The 23,513-nt window shown below is 45.0% G+C and overlaps 1 protein-coding gene across 2 annotated transcripts in view; it reads right to left on the reverse strand.

Annotated features, from left to right (window-relative positions):
* Positions 1-2,869: 2,869 nt before the first annotated feature.
* Positions 2,870-23,513, reverse strand: part of Cdyl (chromodomain Y like) — a 138,213-nt gene continuing 117,569 nt past the window's right edge. The window contains exons 3-7 of one of the 2 annotated variants that reach the window (XM_028763233.1): positions 20,033-20,289; positions 18,629-18,801; positions 13,559-13,769; positions 5,190-5,333; positions 2,870-4,420 (exon numbers count right to left, since the gene is read on the reverse strand). In XM_028763233.1, the coding sequence (XP_028619066.1) occupies positions 4,262-4,420; positions 5,190-5,333; positions 13,559-13,769; positions 18,629-18,801; positions 20,033-20,289 (944 nt within the window). In that variant the 3' untranslated portion in view covers positions 2,870-4,261. Of the gene's footprint in view, positions 4,421-5,185; positions 5,334-13,558; positions 13,770-18,628; positions 18,802-20,032; positions 20,290-23,513 lie in introns of both variants that reach the window. The other variant, XM_028763234.1, reaches the window with a different exon arrangement.

Consider the following 23,513-nt stretch of genomic DNA (forward strand, 5'->3'; position numbering starts at 1 on the left):
CTGGTTAGGGAAGGGGTATTCAGGCGGTAGTGTTAAGTGTGAGCAGCTATGGCCAGGTGTGCCCAGACTTTCTGGGAGGTGACTGAAGCCCATTGCATGCATAGACAACCTCTTTGCAATCCTCTGCTGATTGTTATTGAAGACAGTGGGCTGCTGGCGGGTCTTGTGAGGGGCCAGAGGCCACAAGTAGGTCTCCATGCCAGCACCACGCCTTCTTGGTGAACTACCAGTCTGACCAGGGAAGGAAAGTTCAGCTGCATTGGAAGCAGAACATTTTGAGTGAGCTCCCCCTGGAAACCGGGAGCTTCATGGGAAACGAACAAGATCCATGGTGTGCTACCACACACCTGTAATTCCAGCACATGGGAGTTGGAAGCTGGAGGATGGCGTTTCAGGGCAGCCTAAGGTACACAGCATTCGCCTGGATGTCCTTATAACCACTGGTCACCCTGAGAAATGGCACAGTGAAGCTGGGAACCTTGACATGGAACCAGATCTTCAGTGGTGGCATCAGATTCCACTCATTCAAGCAAGTTCCTCTTTGAGAATCCGATTTATGCTTCCTGAGATAGGAAGAGACCAGATGTCCCATCAACAGATACATGTGACAACAATTAAACAGTTTGTGAAGATTAAAATATTATAGCAATTTATTTGGAAAATAAGTTTCTTGTAGTCAGTCATACACTAGAGATAGGCAGTGATGACGAAGGCCAGGGCTTGGTGTGTTCTTTCTGCACATGGTGAATGACCCCCTTACTACTCAAGCCAATTGCTGGCTTCTGCTTTAGACACTGCAAGTCAGCCCAGGTGACTTCTATTCCCAAGCTTAAGACAGTGAATGATAAGAGTTCATGCAAATAGGCAATAGTTATCTCATTGTACTGGAGCCTGGGGCTTGGTTGTAAAAGTTGGGATAGTGGGTCAATGAGAGGGCTCAGTGAGGGAAGGAGCGTACAGCACAATTGTGCCTGGCAAGCTGAGTTCAGTTCCTAGAACCTATGGTGGAAGAGACCTATCTGACTCTAAAAAGTTGTTCTCCAGGGCTGGAGTTGAAGGACAAAGGTAAGAACATGTTGGGAAACCCTGCTACCATGTCTACAGAGCTCTCCTGAGCTTGGCATACAGTGGACTTCTTTCCCAGTGGGGCTTCCTCTTCTCTACCTTTTCTGGGGAGCCCAACCTCCACATTCTACCTGGGGAATGTCCAGTTCAAATTCCTGCATCTCCAGAACAGTAACCTCAGCCAATGCAACTTTACCCTAAGAGCCCCTTCCCGGTTTCCAAGGTTTCTATAGTTCTTGATCACGCTGAGTAAAGAGCACAGGCTGATTCATAGCTCTAACACCGAAATCTTCAGGAGCCTCCCCTCCCCTCCCCTCCTGCCTGCATCTACTGCTGGACTGGGTCCTGTGGACCCACCCATTCAGGACTTAGCTTCAACCCTTCCCACTCAGTGTGCATTGGGGCCCCGACACTCCAAGGGAAGAAGCTTCTCTGCCTGGTGTGAAGCAGCACCTAGACACACCAGGAATAATAATAATAAAAAAAAATAAAAATAAAAAATAAAAAAATAAAAAAAAAAATAAAATAAAAAATAAAAATAAAAAATAAAAAAAAAAATAAAAAAAAGGAACCACAGGCACAGGTGCAAATCTTTGCGAACAGGAATCTCCATTTTTTGCTGTTATTTACAGTTTTCTCCATTTAGGTTGGTGAATCACTGGGTGGTCAAGAAGTTCTAAGTCCGTATTAAAATCACCCAGTGGCCTTTTCACCAAAGCAGTCACCTATTTCAGAAACACTGTTTAGAACACAGTCTAGAGGGACGGGGACAAGAACAGGCCTCCTGGGGTACTGTTGGCTAAGTAACTTAGTGAGGGCCATTTTTAAATGCTTGACTGGTACAGAAACAGCTTGTTGACAGACTATAATTTTCTTATTAAGCTCAATGCTTAAGTTTAAAATTTTGAGCCCAACCAGACCTCAATCCACTCAGCTTGCATATGCCCCATCTCTCTTCTACCCACGGGGTTGTACGCTCAAGGGATGCCAAGAAGGGCTATTCCCCATGTTGGAGAACAGAGAAGTTGACTGTACCGAGGCTCCCAGATGCCAGGTCAGGGAGCCTTGTGTAGGCAGGGAGTCCGTTTTTTGCTTTTTAAAGCCACCCAGACATTTCAAAGATACAGTTTGATTCTGTCAAACATATAGTTTGAGCAGAACCAATTTTCATCCTGATTGGATGTCCTCAGGCAAGAAGTAGTGAGGTAGGCAGAAAGGATGCCTTTCCTGGGGCATGGCCACCAATGGCTGAGCAATGCTGCTGTCCAATGCTCCCGGCCTCTGTTTTCTTACAATGACTTGCAAGACAAGTGTGTGTGCTCCATGTCTGCTTTGCTCTCTTGTCCTGGGTAGCACCCCAGGACAGGAGTGTCCAACTTCTCCAGGTCTCTCTCCCTTACTCTTTCTGGACTCCCCCTGGGATGGTATTACCCAAAAAAGTCTCTTCTTGGGAATGCTTTCCCACACATTTGCTCAGGCACAAACTGGGGGCTTTCTCACAAGCTTCAGGGACAGGCTAGGGAGAGTTGGCTATGAGAGAACACAGGAAGAGAAGCCACCAAGGGTGGGCTCATGAAACAGGATTCAGGAGAGGCAGTGACAGACCTAACACCAGTATTTTGTAGGTGTCAATTTGGTGAAACATGTCTTCCTTCCTTTGGAGAAGTTGCAGGTGCCATTGTTCACATGAATGCAAGGAGTAGTGGACAGTGGGCGGTGGGTCTGTGAACCTCACAGAAACCCCAGAGAAAACACCTCCACAGGAAACCTGGCAAGGGAAGGACACACGGAGAAACACTCCCAATGTGTTAAGAAATATTAGTTTTATTTAACCAGTTTTCACAGCTGAATATTTATTCTATAAAAACTTTACAGAGTGTACAGTTTATATATAGTTCAAACTACTGAACAAAAGAGTAGGTCCCACAGATGCAAAAATACTGTAGCAATCCATCCCAGGTAAAGACAGATTTACACACTGCACGGCCCTCCGCATGGCCGGGGAGGCGTCAGTTCTGAGTATAAACTTCAAAACTGTACAAAAATAAGGTTTTGATTTTATTTCAGTCTTCATACATTCAATATGATTGCAAGCCTAGAAGCCTTAGTAGTAACGGGCGTCTGTAGTCAGTCCCCGCACCACGGGGTACTCGTGAACACGAAACCGTGCGCTGTATATGGCAGACATAAAAGCAGAGACCGTGGATAATAAATGTCAAATATAAGGTAGTTCTTTTCTGGTTTGAAAGGAGTTTATGTATTTAATAGTGTGCCAAGAGAATTTTAAATTAAATAAAATATATTCTAAGTGAGCCTAAAAATTACACTTTATAAACATAAAAAATACTTTTGGTGTGATACATCAATCATATCTGCAGATAGACAAACAAAACTATGCAAAGTAGCATTTCTCACCCAGCCACAAGAAGTACTTATGTGGTTATTTTTCAAAAGGGTCAGAAAAACTGTTTAAACCCACCAATGCCAATTCGTAACTTAGCAAGTAACACTCGAGCTATGGAGTGACTCACAGACACTGGACCACCTGCTTTCCTCCAGAGACACTGGGTTCTTCATGGTGGCTGGGTAAGAACGGGACATTAAGAAAGGTAGAGTCGGTGGGCATCTCAGCACAAACCCACGTCCCTGTGGGATTTCCATCAGTGATGCTCTTCCTACGAGGTTGGTCTTAATTGTGATCTGAACTGTTTTCAGCATTGAGGTACTTGCATCTCCCCCTTCTCCCTAAAGGCAGGAACATGTTTCAAACATTTCTACATGTTACAGTAGAGGGATGGGGACGAGGCTGGCTAGTATTCTTTAGGGTCTGTGATCTAGATTTAAGAAAAAAAAAAAAAAGTAAAACAAACATTATTCCAAACTCTTCTGTCACCCAAAATGAAAACATAATTCCTTTTAAAAACAAAAACAAAAAATCCACAACTAGCTTACAAGAAAATTAGAGCTTCCAAGAGCAGCCTAGTGCTCAATTGCATTTTTATACTTGTGTACACATGAGTATAAAATAAAGACGCTTAGACAAAGAAGCTTTGTAGTTATTTTAAAGTTACAGTACTTAAAAACTCCTCGGCAATAAATAGCTCGGATGTTTCCAGTTCTGCCTCCAAGCACATGCTACTGTGAAGGACGAGCGTAGCAAGTGGGAGTCTTACTGATGTCCTGCTCAGCCTGCCAGTCAAAACTCATCGATCTTCCTCTGTAAGTACTTTAACATGGAGTCCATGCCCTGGGCCGAGCCCCAGATCTTCTTCAGAACTTCACACTCCCTCTCGTTGGCCTGCTCCAGCTCTGTCTTCATATTGCAGCGCACCAGGGCTTTGGACTCCTCCAGGACCTGAAACAGGGAGGAGCCGTTAGCAAGGTTGATTGTTTACAGACACTAAAGCTTTGCTCACATGCATGAGGGCAACCATTAAATCTTTACATGTCAGTTCTATCACAGTTTAGCACCGTTAGCCCTGTGTATCGGAGTTCTGCATCCCTGGGACTCAACAATACTGGACTGGAAACACACAGAAAAACAAAAAACTGCTCATGCTAAACACGCAAACTTCACTTTCCATCTTCAAATCCAGCACAGCCTTGTGCCAGCACTACATTGCAACAGGCCCCAGAAGTCACCTACACAGATGAGCTGCAGTGTAGGCTGAGGTACATGTGGACCTCAGCAGAGCATGTTGTGTAAGGGATTTCAGCACTTGTCATTTTCTAAACAAACCACAGCTTAATCTTAACTATAACTGTTGCTTGTATAATCTGCACAAGTTTAGGTGAGAGTTGATTGAATCAACAAAAAAATAAAACACTTCACACATTTTGTCATCAAATGCAATGAATGCCAAGGGAAGACTCACTGAAAGCCCAGGCCTCCACCTATGTGTACATAAGGATGTGACTGCACGAAAAGACTCTGCAGACGGTAGGACATGGTTAGCGCTGCATGGGGCAGCCCTGCATAGGATATGGGACACACTAAATGTCACCCTGGTGCCCACTTCTTCAAGAAAGACCAGGTGAACACATCTGGAACATGCTACCAGTCTAATTTAATCTCTGTGGAGGAAAAGGTTTTCACTCATTATTTAAAACATAAACTGACGTACAACTGGGTTACATGAGGCCAGCTCCTTGATTCGAACCATGACTTCCTGCGTGAAGGTTCCTGGCCAAAACACCTGGGAGACCAGGCCCTTGCCACATGCCTCCTGTGCCGTCAACTTCCGCCCACTGAGCAGCATTTCATTCGCCTAAAAGGAAAAAGAGTTGACATGAGCCACGGGGCGGGGCGGATGGGTGGAGACGACATCTTGGAAATTCAATTCTCAGAGGCACAGGCTGAGGATGGGGTTCTGAAGTTATCAGAATCTACCTCGTATCGTTTAGTGGTCACAGACTAAGGACAAACCGTGACCAAGGGGGTGGATGGAAAGAGTAACACCATGGGACAGTTTAAAAAAAAAGAAAAAAGAAAGAAAGAAAGAAAACCGCTTGCTTCATGATGTAATTCAGACTCAGCAGGACTTGGACGAAACCCAAGTTAGAGGCTGTTTTGTGGTAAGTTTGAGGTGGTGTAACTTCCCCTTCAAGAGTTGCTTCTTCCACTTCTCCACGTGAGTGAACTCATTACAACATAACCAGAATCTGAGCCATTAACAATAGTGGATAATGTGTGTTCTAAAGGAACTGAACCCAACATAAAACTATGTATCTTCCACAGATGTTCTAAAGATAGTGGCATGTCACTGCTGAAGGGCTCACACCTTAGAAGCTGCACTTGAGTCATGGAGATAGTAACTCTCCAGGAGGAACTGAGTGTGCTTCGGTCACTGCTGTTTGTTTTAAGAGGGTCTCAGTTACCTTAAGATTTATTGGAGAAAGCTAATGTAACTTTGCTTTTGAAAACTACAGAGCTCTACTGGATTTGAGGCCAAGTTCAAGCCCTGGCATAAGGTATACAGATGTCATATCACTAATGAAAGCTGAGGCAGACTAAGACAGGATTTGCCCAACAGACTGTACAGTAGCTCACGTGACCATGACCTAACTGTGGCTTTCCTTGTGCAGATAAATCTTGCTTGCTGAGATTCCAATGGTCCCAATGACCTGATCATAAGCTTCTCAGCCTAGGTAAAAAGATAACAGATGACCCCTCTTTTTCAGAGGCAAAAACATGGAGACCCTACAGTGACCAAATACACTGTATTTGCATCACACTGAGGGTTTGAATCTTGCACAGAGCAAACAATACACACTAGAGATCAAGTGTGGCAGCTGACTTGCTGCCCTTCTACCAAGGTAGACACTGTAAACAGGTGAGTGTGTGTGTGTGTGTGTGCACGCGCACGTGCGCACACATGCGTGCACAGAGAAGAAGAGTTTGCAAGGTTTTGAGTGTATTATCTAAAGTGTAGCGGGCAGTTTGAGCTGAGTCTTGCATAAGCTCAGAAGTCTGAGGTGGTCTCTGAATGAACAGCCTCTCAGTGTTTCTCTTAGATGATCCATACACATCTATAAAACGCTGATGTGGTCTTCTTTTGGTAGTTAAGATAGTTTCTCCAGAGGGATACTCCAGGGAGGTGAGGAAGGATGAGGAGTGCCCCACCCCCATTGGAAGAGCTCCAGAGCACTGTCCTAGACTGTGTTTCTTTAGCAGTGACACCACCACCACTCACTCACATAAGTTGTGGCCTCAGGACAGCAGATACTGATAACTTGGCAGGCCCAGCAAGGCTGTGTGAGAATTTCTTCCTGGGCTCTCCTGTGGTCTCGATCTGACTCCAGCCATTGCCTCTTCCCCACTTTTGGGACATAGAGCGGACCAGCACTGAATTCACAACCCTCCTGCTCCCGTCTTCGGGACGGCAGCTCCTAGCTCTGCACGGCTTTCATCCTGAGTCTATCTCTTTTCCTTGTATTGCCTGTCTGGGCCAATCCCAACTGTCCCTGCTCTGGTCTACACACTGTCCTGGCATCTCCGGTCTCCTGGTCTGCTCGGCTCCACACCCATTTGTTATTAGACAGTCTTTTATGGTTTGTGTTTTCCCACCCATTTCACATGGTTGGGATGTGCAGGACAATGAAAGGAATTTTAAATTTTATCCAAGAGTTAAGGGCTGATTAAGAGACAGGGGCTGATTCAAGGCTGCTAATGCATTTCACTTAAACAGGCAGTGCGTCCGTTTAAGATAGAGGCTTGAAGAACCAAGGAATCACAATAAACCGCAATCCAAATCCAACCACCACCAAACAAAAATCCGTCAAGAAAAACCATTTCCTTGGGCAGACTAAACAGACAAAGCCCTACCCTGCCAATATGCCGTGGTCTTAAGATGGGAAGTTTTAAAAGTGTGGGAAGGAAGGTGGGCAGATCACACTGCTTCAAGATGACAGCTCTTGTGGATGAATGAGGGGTTTGAAATCAGTCCTTGGCTTGGCAAACCTTCCCATGTGCACATGTGCGCTCACACAGACACACGTGGTGGCCGGTGTTTAAGCATGGGCTATCCTTTCTCTTCCCTCTAGCAAAGGCTACCAAAGTGTGCTGGCCCTGAATGTTTCCTGGGCACATAGGTGTGTGGATTCTAGAAATGGGACAGTGTCAAGGTGTATGGTGCACAGTAGGTACTCTATGGATGTCTGCTGTGGAGTGGGGATGGTAGACTACCTACCAGCAGCTAAGCAGGCCAGTGTCTGGCCCCTGTGGGACACACTGAGGCAGCTTGTCTTACTGCAGGTCGTTTTCCCCGGACAGTGGCATGCCTTCAGGAAACCTTCCTGACAGAATTTGTCTACCCCAAGTAGGGAAAGCCAAACTTGTCCCACCCAAGCTTGCCACTGGCTCTGAAAATTCACACACACCAGAACACCACCAAAAAAAGTAGATCCTTTTAGCAGTCACAGTACAAGTCACCTCAACAGCATTCAGTCACTTGCTGCATAGGCTTTAGTCAAATACTCTATTCATCGGTTCACCAGATTCTGGGGACATCCTGAACTCGGTGAGTCTGTGGTAGGGTCCTGTGCTGGAGGACGTGGAGTGGCAACATTGACTTCTAATGACCAGTATCTCCTTCAACTGAGAAATCCTGAAATGTCCCTAGTCATGGCTACATGTTAAATGTGGCCACAGCTGAGAAGAGCTCTACCATCAGATTCCAAGTTGAGACAAAGAACAATTACTGCTCTGGACTTACCTACCTAGGAAACCATCTACCAAAGAGTAGGTGTTGACCAGGACTGACTTCAAACCATTGGAGAAAGTTTCCAAGGCTAGTGAGTTCTTTAAACTGTACAATTATATTTATTTGGTGCGAGAGAGAGCGAGAGGGCGAGAGAGAGGGCAAGAGCGAGAGAGCGAGAGCGAGCGAGCGAGAGAGAGCGAGAGAGAGAGAGAGAGAGAGAGAGAGAGAGAGAGAGAGAGAGAGAGAGAGAGAGAGAATGTATGCTGCAATGTAGTTCTTGAGAGCAGAGGACAACTCTCGGGAGCTGGTCTTTTTCTTCCTCCATGTCCATCCAAGGATAGCTCTCAGGCATACTTGCTAAGCCATCTCAATGGCCCAATGCTAGTGAATTCTTGAGATCCCACACTGACAGTATTTGGCTCAAAGGCTTTGAAAATGCAGCTGCTGAGTGTTATATGCCTGTCCAAGATTATTCAATACTTCCTTTAGATGGGGCTCTTCATGTGCACGTTTACCCATCATTTGTCCACACAAAGCATTTGTCTACACAGGGAGGATACACTGCTAGACTTTCAAAGTAGATAGGTGACAGGATTCTTTATTGCCAGAATTAGAAATAACTGTTGGCAAATATCTATTTTAGTAACAGCTCACAATGAACCTAAAATTGATTTTATTGGTATGAATGACCTGTGATTGTTAATCTTGATGGGATTTAATGTCACCATGGAAACAAATGTCTATGAGGGATTTGCTAGTTCACGTTATGTAAAGTCAGAAGATCCACCTTAAATGTAGGTGACATTACTCTCTAGGATGAGATCCTGCAGTGACTAAAATCGAGAAGGAGAGCTGAACAGGAATTTTCACCTCTCAATGTGACTGGCACCTTAAGTTCCCGCTGCCATGAGGGACAGCCCGCAACTGTAACCTGAAGCAAACCCTCAAGTTGTTGTGTCAGGTATTTTGTTCCAGCAACACATAAAGTAACTCTACAGGAAATTAATCCTTGGGATCAGAAGTGGTCCTGTTACTGTTAACACTGATCATGTGGTTAGACTTGGGCTAGGAGACCCCTAGAATGCTGTAAGAAGGGCTTAGTTATCCTGGTAGAGTATGGAAGACCAGAGTGCTGAGAGAAGCAGGACAGGAGGCCTGGCTCCCGACGTCTACAGGTTCCGGGTGATAGGCCGGCCATTCATGCGACCTTCTGGCCAGTGACCTAGATGCACTCCACTCACACCCTAAGACTTGACTGAAGCTCAACACAAGTAGATTCATCTGTCTGCTGGAGGAAGTACCAAGACAGAGAGCACGCTGATGGGTGGCACTGCTCCTGCTCACTGCTCTCAACCAACCTACACAGTGAGCAAGATGTGGAGCAGAAACACCAGGAAAAGTATGTAGGTTAATGAAGAAAAGGACATGAGCGAGTTTAACGTTAACAGAGAAGGCAGATGCAATTGTTAAAGAAATTAGTGCCCTTAAAGAGAAACCCGGTCCTCTGCACTGAGACATCAGGAATGGGGCCCTGAAGGTAGAGACCTCACTTGGAACACACTAACTTCTCAGAAGGCAGATTCATTTCAAATGAAAGCCTGCACTGAGAATCCTGAAGAATGGTTTCCCCAATCAAAACCAATTGCCTACGAAAGTGCTTTTTGTGGATGCTATACAGCCAAAACACAGATGCCACTAGAGCTTTGGTTCACAAGGACCAGTCTCCATCCATTAAGGGCTGATAGCAGAACTTGGCAGCACTGTCTGTATAGTACCGATAGCAGAACTTGGCAGCACTGTCTGTATAGTGCCTGACTTTGCAGGTGCAAAGATACATGACTGATAGGGTCATCGAGTCTGCTCCATGGTTTCAGAGACATGCAGTGATCAGCAGGATCTGAGCCCCTGAAAGGCTACTACAGGGACCTGAATATGAAGTCTCAGTTGTAGTGATGATTCTGGAATGCAGGATGGCAGGAACATGACACTGTGTTGTAGGCAGCAGAGTTTGGGGGTTGGTGGGTCTGGTAATCCCAATTCTTTTGGACAATTCTATGATCAGTGCCAGATGACAGATGTGGGACAGATACAGGATTTGGTGTTTGATCTACTGATCTATTCTGGTTCAGTCATGTGCCTCCATCCTTCCCTGTTGGAATGTATTTATTCTGTACTATTACATGCTAGGACTATGCTTTCCTTTTATAGTATAAGAGATTACCTTGAATTTCAGATTAGTCGTGGACTTTTAAACTGGAACTGTTAAAAGACCATGAAGAGCTACAGTGGAACTAAATGCATTTGCATTATGAGATGGCCATGAGCCACGGACTGGAAGGTTACAGCTTAAAAACTATAGCTTAATAGTGATGTTTGCTTGTCAAGTTGACAAGGAGTGGGCTTAAGAGAGCTGATGCCTACTGTCATTGGGATTTGGAACCTCCAGAAAACAAAGCTCTGGGGAAGTCTGTGGGTTTTTTTTTTTTAGATTATGTTAATCAAGGCCAAACGACCCACCTTAGATGTGGGCTACCATGCCATACACTCGGGTCCTAGAGAGGAACTGAAACAGCAGCCTTCATTTCTTTTTACTCCCTGACAGCAGATGAATTGTGGCTAGCTGCCTCCGGTTCTTGCTACCACAACTGTCCAACTATGGGCCAAATAATTCCTTCTATAAAATGCCTTTGTCAGTTTTCTCCCAACAACCCGTGAAGTGACTCTGGACCCGTAGAGGCTGACAGAAGACTCTTGCTCCTGGGATGGTGCGAAGGTGGAGACTACTAAGGAGGAAGTGGTTCCAGGCTCAGTGAAGGTGGCAGACCAAGACTGCTGTTGGTGACAAGGGACAAGATGCCACATAGGTTGTGGTGAATGCCAGGAAGGTCGCATGTCAGTCCTGGTGTTTTGGAGTGAGACTGGGCCACTCATAGCAGCAAAAGATGCATCTCGTGTCTGGGGATATTGAAAGATCACCAGATATACATACATTTTTATACACACACACACACACACACACACACACACGAATGAATGAAATGTCCACCAATGCAAGGTGTGCAATGTCATCTATGTGGCACAGACAAAACAAGTTAGGTTAAGATAATAAGGACTTGTACCAGATATGGCCTTGATGAGTGGCCAGGGACCTGAAGGTTGGGGACAACAGTACATAGGGTAGAGGTGTGTAGGAGAGGAGGGAGGAATGGAAGGGAAAGAGTGCAACCTGCTGTATCAGGTCCATACTCAATAGAGAACTCAGTCTTGGAAGGGGCACTGAATTGGGTACAGCTACTAACACTGGCCAGTCGTGGTTGCTGTCCATGGTGGTCCTGGCACTACAGTCATATGATGCAGAGCATCTCAGCAGTGCCTCAAAAGATGTCATGTGACTGTCTTCCCAATGGAAGACATCAAAGTGGAGATACTGGCATGGAATCATTCCCAAGGATACCAGTTCCTGGCGGTAACCATCAGCCTGTCCCAGCCCATAGGTCTTCAGGCTTTATCAGGCTTGGCAGTCTGGAGTGGCAGGGTGCTGCACTGGCCTGGACACACTTGACAGCAGAGGATACACAGGGATGACAGAACCACAGGGCTGTGTGGCCTGTGTATGTGTTTGAGGTATAATGAGTAGGCGCTGCTTTCTCACCAACAGTATACTGTATCTTTAACAGCAAAGAGGCACTCAAGTGAACAGAAGATTCTTGGTTTTCTCCTGATCAGTGGCAGCCATTATGTTTTAAGTAGGGCAGTGACTGGGGCTGAAGCCCTTGGGAACAAATGTCCCAGCAGAGTGAACACTGAGGCTAGCAAAAGGGGAGCTGTGGGGGCGGCCTGCATGGCACTGAGACCAGATGGGCTGTGGAGGCTAGTCTCTGCTACTAGCTTTCATTTTAACAATCCATTAAATACTTTAATACTTGAAATAAGTCTAGACTTACGGAAATGTTTCAAAAGTTCCTCTCTATTCTTCTAGGTTGCATTCTTGATAGGCTGCATCTTATAATAATAAAACTCCAGAAAATGATCACAGATTCCCCTTATTCACTAGACATGGTACTGATCTTGCCAGCATCCACACTAATGTTTTTTCTGTCACCCAGGAGCCCACACAGGGCCTTGTCATCATCTATGTCCTGTTGCTTCTGAGGAACACTGCTCAACAAGTATAGTGTGGGTTTGTCTGGGGTTTTCTTATTGACTGGACTGAGTGATGCTTTGTCAGAGGGTCCACAGTGTGGAGGCTATGGCTGTCTCTGCATCTTCTTGAGTATTCTGGGGTCTACGTGCCCTATTTAGAGGTTGACCACTGTAAGGGGAATACTTGCTAGGCTTTCCCACCACAAAAGCAAGTATCTTTGCCTTTCTTTGTGATTAATTCTTGGGCCGTTTTGATTCAAACTTATCTAATCTCCCTCCTCAGTCTGTTCCAGGAAGAACTTCAGGAGTAAAGAGATGTCTTTCCCTCAACTGTGCAAGACGTGGGGCTCAGAAGCAAGGGAATGGAGTATGGTGGGCAGAGACGAGTGGTTGTGGTTCCTTCCAAGAAAAGCCTATTGCCCAATTTGGGAATGGTGCTGTTGGCAGATGGCTGTCAGCTCCTCAGGGAAATCATCAGCTCGGCCACTGTGTTAATGAGCAGCACTCTTCCTGGGAGGCCCCACAGAGTGATGACAGCCATGGAGCAGCCACGTAAGTCTACAGGGCAGGATATGCTTTAGAGCTCCATGTGTTTGTGTATGTGTGTGGCCAAGGCTGCACTACAGCCTGGCTTTTCCTTCTGTCCAGTGTGACTGTCTCAACAGCCCAACACCAGGTTCTCATTGTCTTGAGACTTGTCCTGCCAAAGTTGCCTGAGTTCTGCTTTTGGAGAACCCCATCCATTACATAGTTTCTGTCTTAGTTCAAATCTATAGTTGCTTGTCAAAACACAAGCTACAATCCCAGCATGAACCAATATAGAGGAATTTGTTTAAACAGTTTAAGAAAAAAAAAAAACATAAAAGCGGGGAAACCTTTGCTTTTTTTTATGCACACTGCCCCTTTTAAGTACAGGCTTTTCGATGGATAGTGGATACCATGTTAACTATGCAGAGACATAAGCTCCTAGGGAATGGTGCACAATAGTACATAGTTCATAGCATTCCATGAACCAAACCAAACTGTTTGTGTAGCTGGTATGGGAAGTCCCCACAGAATGGCATGCTATATACACCGAGTACAACAATAACCAAGCTAGATCTCCTCAGGATGTCTTCTAGAAGGATTTCGTTTTAAATGGTACTCACAGATGCTCCTCCCATAATCTTGGGAAACATAACGGTAGAGCAGCCATCTGGACTCTGTCCGAAGGTGGTATAGGGTGTTTGAAACCAAGCCTTTTCGTTAGCCCAAACCACATCACAAAGAGGCAATATGGATGCTCCTAGTCCAATGGCTGGGCCATTAACAGCTACAATAATAGGCTTCTTAAACTGAATGAAAGTATTCACGAAGTTTCTAAAATAAAAAATAAATGGGGAATTACTGAAAACATTGCATATTTGAGCAGATGAAAAAGTCTATCATGGAATTCAATTTACCAGGATGTCATTAAGAGATGAGGTTTACATAAGGTGCTCTCTGAAGCTGTGGACCATGGGTTTATTTGCTCTATATTGTATGTAAGGTTTCCCTGGCCACCACACAGTGGCCACAAGTTCAGTGTCTATAGTCGGCGCTCGGGCTTTCTAGCCAGTACATCCTATTCCTCAGCCCCAGGACTCCTAACCAACCAAGGAGTGATCTTGTGGAACTTCGGTTTGAGACACACCAAGAATGTCTGATGTTGAGTGAACAACAGTGGGTTAGGGGTCAGAAAGCATGGGGTCAGAGCTAGTGTTGGTATGTGACTAGTGACAGCTGTTATCTGGAGAGAACCTGACTTCCAGGAGATAGAGATGGGCTGGTTTGAGACACTGGACTGGCAAACGAGGCCAGTAAGTCCTCGGAGGCTTGTAGTGGACTCTGCCAAGGGCTGTGGATCCCACTGCAGCAGGAGTGTCAAGATAGCAATGCCCTCCCAGGGGACGTGCATGTCTAGCAAACCCAGTCAATGCTATCTGAGGGCTTGCTTCCAGCTAAGGCTAGAAAAAAGCAAGTCACTTTCTGGATGTGAAAGAGTGGTGTCACACCACACTGAGAATCCCTCTCTCCACTTCTGGAAGTTGGCTATGTGTTCAGAGATGGCTCCTTGTTCATGATTTAACGCAGTAGGGCAAAGGGAAAAAGAAGAAAAATCAAGACTTGAGTCCCACACAGGCAGAACAAGCCATGATGGGAGGACCTAGAGCCGGTCATGACTAGATTCTAAACCTGTGCATGCTCTTAGCACTACAGAGAGCCAGTGAGCTGCTTCCCACAACTCACCAATTTAAAACACTCAAGTGATGAGCCACCTTCTCTGAGAATCATGATACCTAGCACTTTAGGTTGTCCCTAGTGAGGTGACCAGCCAAGGCCTACAGATTTTGGCAGCTTATTGCCAGGCTGAGGCCAGCCCAAGCAGAAGACATCCAAAGTTCATGAGCTTTCTGACTAGCCAAGACTTAACTTGTGAAATGAAGGAGTTGCACTAAGGCTTTAACGAGGAAGCCTGAGGCACTATCAGAAAGATCACACATGGTTTGCTATCTCAAGAGCCAGACAGCCTTCTGATGATCAAGGATCAGCAACCTCGGCTGGGACCACATGTACAATGTTGTTCCTGACAGCTTTTGGAAAGATGAGCGCTAAAATGGTGGTCTCTATGACATGGAGCAAATATTTCTGAAATATGCACTCCAGGTACCCAGGGTGGCTGCCACAGTGCTGAGATCTAGAAACCATAATAGGACGGTAAATTAACATGAAAAGAACAATCATAATGCTAAAATAATTCTACAGAGAAGTCATAAAAGGATTTATAATTTGTGTAACACTGTTATACCTATTTACATGTTTGCATAAAAAAAATCAAAAGCTGAACTTTATTGTTGCTTGGAATAAAGCAACTGAACTGATGGCTCTTTCTGGAAGGGGCCAGAATTCTAGTATGGAACAAAGATCTCCCCCTTTCAGTGGGAACTGACCACTCTGATGTGTGAACTTAATAACAGACAAGGGCTACACGGAAACCCTCAAACCTGCACAGCATCCTGTCTAGTAGAAACTTCCCAGAGTCATGCTGGCTTAGTCTTGTGAGCATCAAGTTGAGACACAATGCTCCCTGAGGGGAAGGTAGTGACTGTCCTTGAGCCTTAGTGGGGAGCCCTGAAGAGCCAGTGCCAGGGGAAGGAGCTGGGTAAAACTTGGCATTAACCAAAATTCCTGATGGGAAGAACATTTACTAATTTAGACAATCAACTACTAACGTTAGATAATCTCACACAAGGCTAGGAACTGCCTGGGACAAACGAAGCAATGAGGATCTGAAATGTTACAGCCAATTCGCTGCCCTTTCTTAGCTGGGTTAAACAGGACTGAGTGGAGGAGGTCATGCTAGGGGGCAGCAGAGGTGCCTGCTGGGAAGAGAATGGCACCTACAACACAAGCAGCTCCTGTGCTGGCCCACAGACCTCAGAAGCCGAAGCTGTAAATAGACTCCTAATCCTTGTGGCTACACCACCAGTGTCCTGGACATTTTATCATAACATGTAACATGACTCTCAGCAGCGGGTCTGACAGTAGACATCTCGGGGTCTCAGTCTTCCTCTTGCTTACTTTTAGAAACTCATGACAACCAAGTCCCTTTGTCTCTACTTTTATGGGATCTGAGACAAGGGGTACCACAGGAACAAACACAGATGAGCAAGAAAAAGGCTAATGGAATCTGGCATGACTACCTGACCTACCAAAGTATGTCAAGAAAAATTCCTATCAACAAGGAATGTATGTGCTTAAAGACACAGATAAGTTTTGCTGAAGTAGGATTTGGCATTTGTTAGAATGCCAATCCAGTCTTATGGTGGACACATGGAGGCTGAGAACAAAAATGAAGAAAATAATCCTTTAAAATTACCTAAAAATTCAAGAAATGAGATTATTTGAAATAATGTCTTGATTTTTTTTTTCTGCTTTCCTAATTCCAATACCACTAGTCTCAGCTGCTGTCCAAAGTAACTTATCAGTGGTGGGAGGGAGGAAGGGGGACACTCATCACTGGAGGGAGGGGTGAACCTAGGGAAGAGTCACAAGTGGAGCTCAAGGCAAATGGACCTTGAAAAAGAATCCAAATTTTGAGACACTGTCTGGCAAGCCCCATTTTTTTTTTTTTTTTAAAATCAGGCCAGGGCTATCAAAACACACATCTTCTGTGTGGATCCAGTTTCACATGGAAAACACTCAAAGGTGCCACAAAGTGGAGGATGATTTGTATAAAAATGAATCTCAAATTGATGTCCAATGATCCCAAATGGGGGCCGAGTGTGAGGAACATCTATGGCTGTCTAGGAGCAGATTCCCAAGTGTCAGACTGCTATACTGTTGTTTCTCGGGCACTGATCTGTCTGGGGCTTAGGCACGTTGAGCAAGCAATTTAATTAGGAGGCCAGAAATAATAATTTAGAATAATATTTAGTAAGATTATATGATCTCAAAATTCTGAGAAAAAAAGCAGTCAAGTTTTGATTACACTCAGAGAGATGATCAGGAGTCACAGTCAGTCTTTTGACACTGCGACATCATACTGTTCTGTGCACATTTCATGCCTGAGAACTGTGCAATTAAGTTATTAAAAATATTAAGTTTTAAGTAAGCTTATAATTTTGTGTTTAGCATTCACAGCTATCCTTGGCTGTGTGTAGCCTATGGATTGGACACGCTTGCAACAGATGGCGGGTAACCTCCTAAATCAGTGTCTATTAATTTTGAAAATGATTAAATATGTTGTGTAAGGCCAAGGCAATGTCTCCTACTGCCAAGGTCTGGGTTACAGGGCCTGTAGGCAGTATCCATGAGAACAATTTAGGTGATCTGCCAAAAAGAAGATTTGTCACACCCCAGACCCACCAACCAATACAGAAAACCCACCCCATCTTGCTGTGTCTCCAGATGGCTTATAGGGGACCAGAAAGCCCAGTGCCACAGTGGCAATGCTAAGCCCAGTGACTTAGAATCTCAGCCCCAGTCTACAAGCACCTAGGAGTTTGGGAGAAGATTCAAGCTGCTTTGCTGTACTTGCACGCCTGCAGGTCTCTGGAGTTTCAATCTGCTATAAATTAGGTAAACACAAAAGGGTGTAGGGGGTCACGTGAGGATAACATCCTTCTAGAAAGGTGAGCGGGGAAATACAGACTCTCCTGGCTGGTGACTGGTTTTATTCACTTTTAACTGAAATTCACCTCTGAAAAATGAAGATATTTAATGACAGCGACAGTGATTAGCACAGCAAAGGAGAAGTGCTTTGCTTACAGTGGGATTTGGAGGTTCTAGGGAAGACTTCTGAACTATTAGGACATAGTAGTGAAACCAACTAGAGGGGAATGGGTATGCCTCCAGGTTGTTTATATTACAGAGAAAAAGCAAGCTGCCAATACTAAGTTTTATTGCTTGTATGTATATATTTTAAAACGGTTAGATTGAGAACAGCATGTTGATTATAACTAAAAACATGCTGTAGACTTGAAAATTGTTAAGAAAGTGGACTTCAAGCTGGGCATGGTAGTGGCCTGGATATAACCCCAGAACCTGGAAAGTTTGAGGCAGGAGGATTATAATTTCAAGGTCTGATTGTCTATGAAGCAAGACCTTGTCTCAAAAGGTTTTCAATGTTCTCACCACAGAAATACAAGGGACAACTCAAATGATTTAGCCACTTTATAATGTATATGCCTCAAAATATAGTTTTTATCATTTTAAAAGATTAAAAATATATTTAGAAAAGGCTGAGAACACATGCAATTATTTAGTCTATTTTCTGGAAAAGTGTAAGGAAATGGGGCTTTTAACTGCATCGTTTACTTCTCTGTATGGTTGGAAGGAGGCTGGGACAAACAAGAATGAGCATTACTTACACTAAGGGAAAAAAAAAATCAAGAACATAACCGTATAGGATCTTGTAGGACTGTCACAAAGCCTGGACAACAATCAGTGTGTTATTGTTTGGAGGCAATACACAGCACAAATACACAGGCTAAATCATCACAATGGTCCCCAAATGCCCAAGCTTAAGCCAATCTTGAATTCTGCAATAGGTGCAAGGCAGGTATTATTAATCTTGCTACCAGTGCCTTTCAGAGGACCATGTACGCTTCACTCAAGGCTTGTGCAGGCTTGTTCTTTCAGAGACTGGTACCCTGTAGCACCCAAGTGCTTGGCTGAAAGCCCCCATCTGTACATACCTGATAGCATCTGCCATTTTAGTGCTTTCTCTCTTTCGGTCATCTGTGAGGCGCCGGATAAAATAAATAAAGTCCAGACCACAGCAGAAGACGCTGCCCACAGCGCTGAGCAGCACCAGCTTGCTGTCGTCGGCTGCGGCTGTGCTCAGGGCGCTCTGAACTTCTTTCATCACCTGGAAGTCACCACAGGCGCAAGTGGTCAAGAGCACTTTGGGCACAGAATCCTACGAAGCACTTTATAATGGGACAGTTTAGATCTAAGATCAATGCCTCTCCAGTCTAACGTGGTTCACTCCACCCACCATGACTGTAAATACTCTGCATGCTTTTCATGTTCTGTAACCAGGGCTTATGGTTCGAGATTACCGTGGCGAATTAAATCATTGGTGCAAAGGCATATGAACCTACATCAGCTGGCTGGTCTACCCCTACCATGGCTCTCAGCAGACTAGACAAGGCACATGGCCGCTTCTGGAATTTCTTATTTGGACAGCAGGTGGCACATTCAGCCAGTTTCAAGAGTTCAGTTGTAGGGTTCTAGGGATTTTGGCTGTTTTTCTTAGCCACCTAGCACTATGGGGACATGAGTCTAAGTCATTTGCTACATAAGTGCGTCCAGTAGGGGTGCACCAGTATCGGAGGGCACACACCACTTGAAACCACCTCCGAGAAGCATCAAAGGTACCCTGCAGTCTAAAAGCGGACCAAGGACCAGCCTTTTGCAATTCTGTCCAGATCCCCATTTGCCTAAGATGTGCTCAGTGGCAAACAAGCAACCAAAGAAAACTGAAGAACAAATGAAAACTGAGGTACAATGCAAGTTCAAAGACACTGTGTTCTAGAGCCTTCACAGAATTGGTTTCCAAACTCTGTGAATATATTACCCAGGGCCACTGAAAGCTCCCTTACTTATTAGCATGTACTTACTAACAAAGACATGTGTCAGCTATAATGCTGATGGAACCTCTACAGAGGGATGATGGTCAGAGTCTTTAAAGGGACTAAAACCCAGGGTACGTCTCTCTGGTCTGAATAAAGAACCCATTAAGATTCTGAGGAAACTTTAGCTAAAGCAGAGTCTGTGCATACACATTTCCATGTGACTTTAGGGAGGTCACAGGTCGCTGTCCTATGCTCTATAGATGATTTGGGGGGGTGGTGGACGAAGACAGGAAGGATGTAGCTACTGTCCCCACTTCAAAACCATAGTTTCCCACAACAGGAGAATGGTGGGTCTCCTCAGCATCCCTTCTGTGACTGTCACTATGGCCACAAGTGTGATGAGAAGCAGCTGCCATTTTCCCAGAAGGCTTAGAAAGATCAAAAGAGTGCTACTCAGCAAAGCAGGCCAGGACACCAGGGCATGGAGAAGCGTGAAGCCACAGCCTGGGGCATGTCTCTCACCTCTGGGTTTAGTGAGTTATTCTCTGATGATTTTGTGGATAACAAGATGTGGGTGAAGCCATCTTGCTTCCTGACGACAATATCTCTGTATCTGTAGGCACTCTCTGTCTGCCTCACACTGAAACGCAACCGCTTGTCAAAAGGTTGGTCTCTTCTGTCGTCAATAAATTTCCTTTTCCCGGCTGTCACTCCTGTTACAGATGTCTGTATGGTGACTGTTCCGTTGGCTGCTAGCGCATCCATGAATGGAGATGTACCTGCCAAGAGTTTGAAATCACAGTGGGCTGTGACATCCTACCATTAATCAGTTCCCAGTGTCACCTCTGGATTAGAGAGAGGCCCGTTGCAAACCCAGGACTTAGCTATTAGAGACTATCACCAATTAGAGGCTTGTCCAAGTTCACTTTTAAAGAAACCATTTTGCTTATCTGGCATTCAAAAGGAAAAATGTTGGACACACACACAACCAAAAGTGTTATAAAGAAAACATCAGAACCGGAGCCTTGCAGAGAATGGGACTTAGAGCCTGGGTCTCACAGACAACACTGGCTCTGAGAATTTGAAAAGGAAACAAGACTGACTGACAAAGACCGGAAGAGCTAAGGGGCCATCTCCTATCTCGTCAATCAACGTTCCTTGTTCTAAATCTAGGAGGGACCAAGAGAGACAGAGATGAAGCCATGTGTTCTGGCAGGCCTATGGAGAAGTGGCCATTGCTCCTTGTGGATATCACAGACAACAAGGGCTTCTTCCTCAGGTTGCCCCAGAAGATGCCTACTAGGTCTGTCTACTGGACCCCATTCCATTTCACCAAGTCATTCTTTTTTGTTTTGTGTTTTTCTGAGACAAGTTCTCACTATGCGGCTCTGGCTGCCCTGGAACTCTTTGCGTAGACCAGGCTGGCTTTGAACCCACAGAGATTCTCCTGACTCTGGTTTCCAAGTGTTAGAAGCAAAGGCATGTGCCATGACACTCAGCTTTCAAGTTGTTTAAATTAGTACTGGTCGGGGAGGACCTGAAGATGGCTTTCCTTTCCCTAGCAATGTCCCATCATGCACCACTGCTCCTCAGTATCAACATAGATACTGTTTCAACCAATCTTGGCACATGGTTCTTCAACTTTTCTTTTTAGTGCCAGAGATCAAACCCATGGCCTCATGTACACTGGATACATGCTACTGACCGACCCTCAATATTTTTTATTATAATAAAGCGAACAGTAAAGTACCTTGACTGTTACAACAGGAGCAAATACCACCCCTACTTCAATCTTTGCAATAAAAACCATTTTCACTTAATCTTTTGACAGATCTAAACAGGTTATAAATGCATAGGATTCAAGAATCTAAAAACGAATGCTGAAGAGATGGCTTAGTGGTTAAGAACACTTGGTGCTCTTGTAGAGAAAGCGAGTTCAGTTCCTAGAACTCACAATGCTGCTAACAAACATTGTGACTACAGCTTCAAAGGATCCTATACTCTTCTAGATCCTTTGGGCATTTGCTGCATGCACATGGTACACAGATATACGTGCTGGCAAAACACCTATACACATAAAAAATTAAAAAAAATCTAAGAATAAGCTGAATGCAGTGACACACACTGGCCACCCTGACACCCAAGAGGCAGAGACAGGCACAAGGTGAGATCCTGTGTCAATCTCTGATCCCCTAATCTGAAGCTATAGCAAGGTATATGCTAAAAAGTTTCCTACCCTACCAGACCAGGGTTTCTAAGGTGTCCTTTTGCTTGTGTAAAGGTACCTTGGCATTCACTCTCTCTCAGGACAGTATTTGTTCATAAGAATCACTGTGAACTACATTAGAATTTATTTTCCCAATTCCCATTGGAAAGAGCACTACTGTTCAATGGGTTAATTCTCTCAACAGTGGCCTGTAACAGACCCAGGCAGGCAGATCCAGACTACATGTTTCTAGAGGATTTGTAACCTGAAGTTTTACATTCTCAAGAACAGCTGATGTCACCTGTCAGGCAGGGTTTTGCTTAATCGCTCTGAAAGCTTTTTAGCTTCATTTTCTTCTCTGCCAGATCCTCCCCAAGCGATGCTCAAAATCTGTACCCGAAGCGCTCTCTGCTTGTGCTTTCCAGTACCATTCTCTGTTGGTGTGCCCACCAGAGCTTCCCTGGTCTACGATCACTATCCACACTTCTTCCTTGGCTCTCCTCTCCCTGGAGAACAGAGAAATGGACGGGGAGATTCTAAACTACTGAGCTCAAGTTAACAGGGGAATCTTCACAGGGGACCCTGGTGAGGGGTCACTGGCTTCTCCAAGGGTGAAGATACTCATGGAAACACGAGAGAGGCTGGGGCTTCCAGGATTGGAGATCAGTATATGAGAACTGATGCCCAGAGATGAAACTGACAGAGCAGGTAGTACCTTCACAGGGACAAGCAATAGTCTGTTGCAAGGTTGAGAATAAGGTAGGTTTAAAAAAAAAAAAAGATCAAGCTCGTTACACACATGTATAGCAACGCTGTAATAAAACCCACTACTTTTTACAATTGGTATATACTACTCATTTAAAGTACAACCCTTAAAGCTAAGAATGTAAGATCACCGAAGGCAGTAACAAATAAAATCAACTTGCTGACCATGGTGACCATGCTTTTAATCTCAGTACTTAGGAGGCAGAGGAAGGAAGATTTCTGTGAATTCAGGACAGCCAGGGCTACACAGTGAGAGCCGTTTAACCAACCAACCAACCAACCAACCAACCAACCAACCAACCAACCACTACTGGTTCACTGTGCCCTGCTGATTCCAGGTTCTGGGGACCCTGTTATCCATCTGTGAACGGTATGAGGCACATAGCTCTGCACTATTTAGATCGGAAGTGCTCATAGAAGACTGAGCTTTGACATCCCATAACACTATCTGCAAGGTAAGTCCCTGCCTATCCTGATTGCCTACAGCGTTTGTGCCTCTCTGCTCTCACTGGACAGTCAAGCCATGTACTCTTGTACCCATCCAGGTGTGTTCCACATCTCTACCTCTGAACATACGACTCCTCTGCTGGAATACTTTGTCCTAGATGTAACTACAATTCTTTGGGGATTTTCTATGTTCCTTTTATTGCTATCTGACAATAGAGTGTTTTTACACCCTCTTTCCCAGCCCACTTTAGCTCCTGAATACCACATTCAGAGATCTGGTATTTTTATTAGTGAGCTGACAACCTGAGCTCTTAGAACCCTCTAAGCTACTTCCCTCCTAGCCACAGGCCCCGTGTTACTTGCAGTTTGAGGCTCGCTCTCGTGCTCTGGCTGGCTCTATTCCATTTGGGTCCTCCAGGTGACTCCTGTGGCGACCTATTCATCATGACTCCTTCTGCACCCTCTGCCCTCTCTTTTCTCTCTTCTCCCTTGGATCCTCCCACTTGAATTGGAAGTCTCATCCTATTCTCTTTCTGTGCAGCTAATCGGCTGATCAGCTCTTTATTGAACAATCATAAGGTGATG

Source organism: Grammomys surdaster, unplaced genomic scaffold (genome assembly GCF_004785775.1).
Source record: "Grammomys surdaster isolate TR1022 unplaced genomic scaffold, NIH_TR_1.0 137, whole genome shotgun sequence".
Lineage (NCBI taxonomy): Eukaryota > Metazoa > Chordata > Mammalia > Rodentia > Muridae > Grammomys > Grammomys surdaster.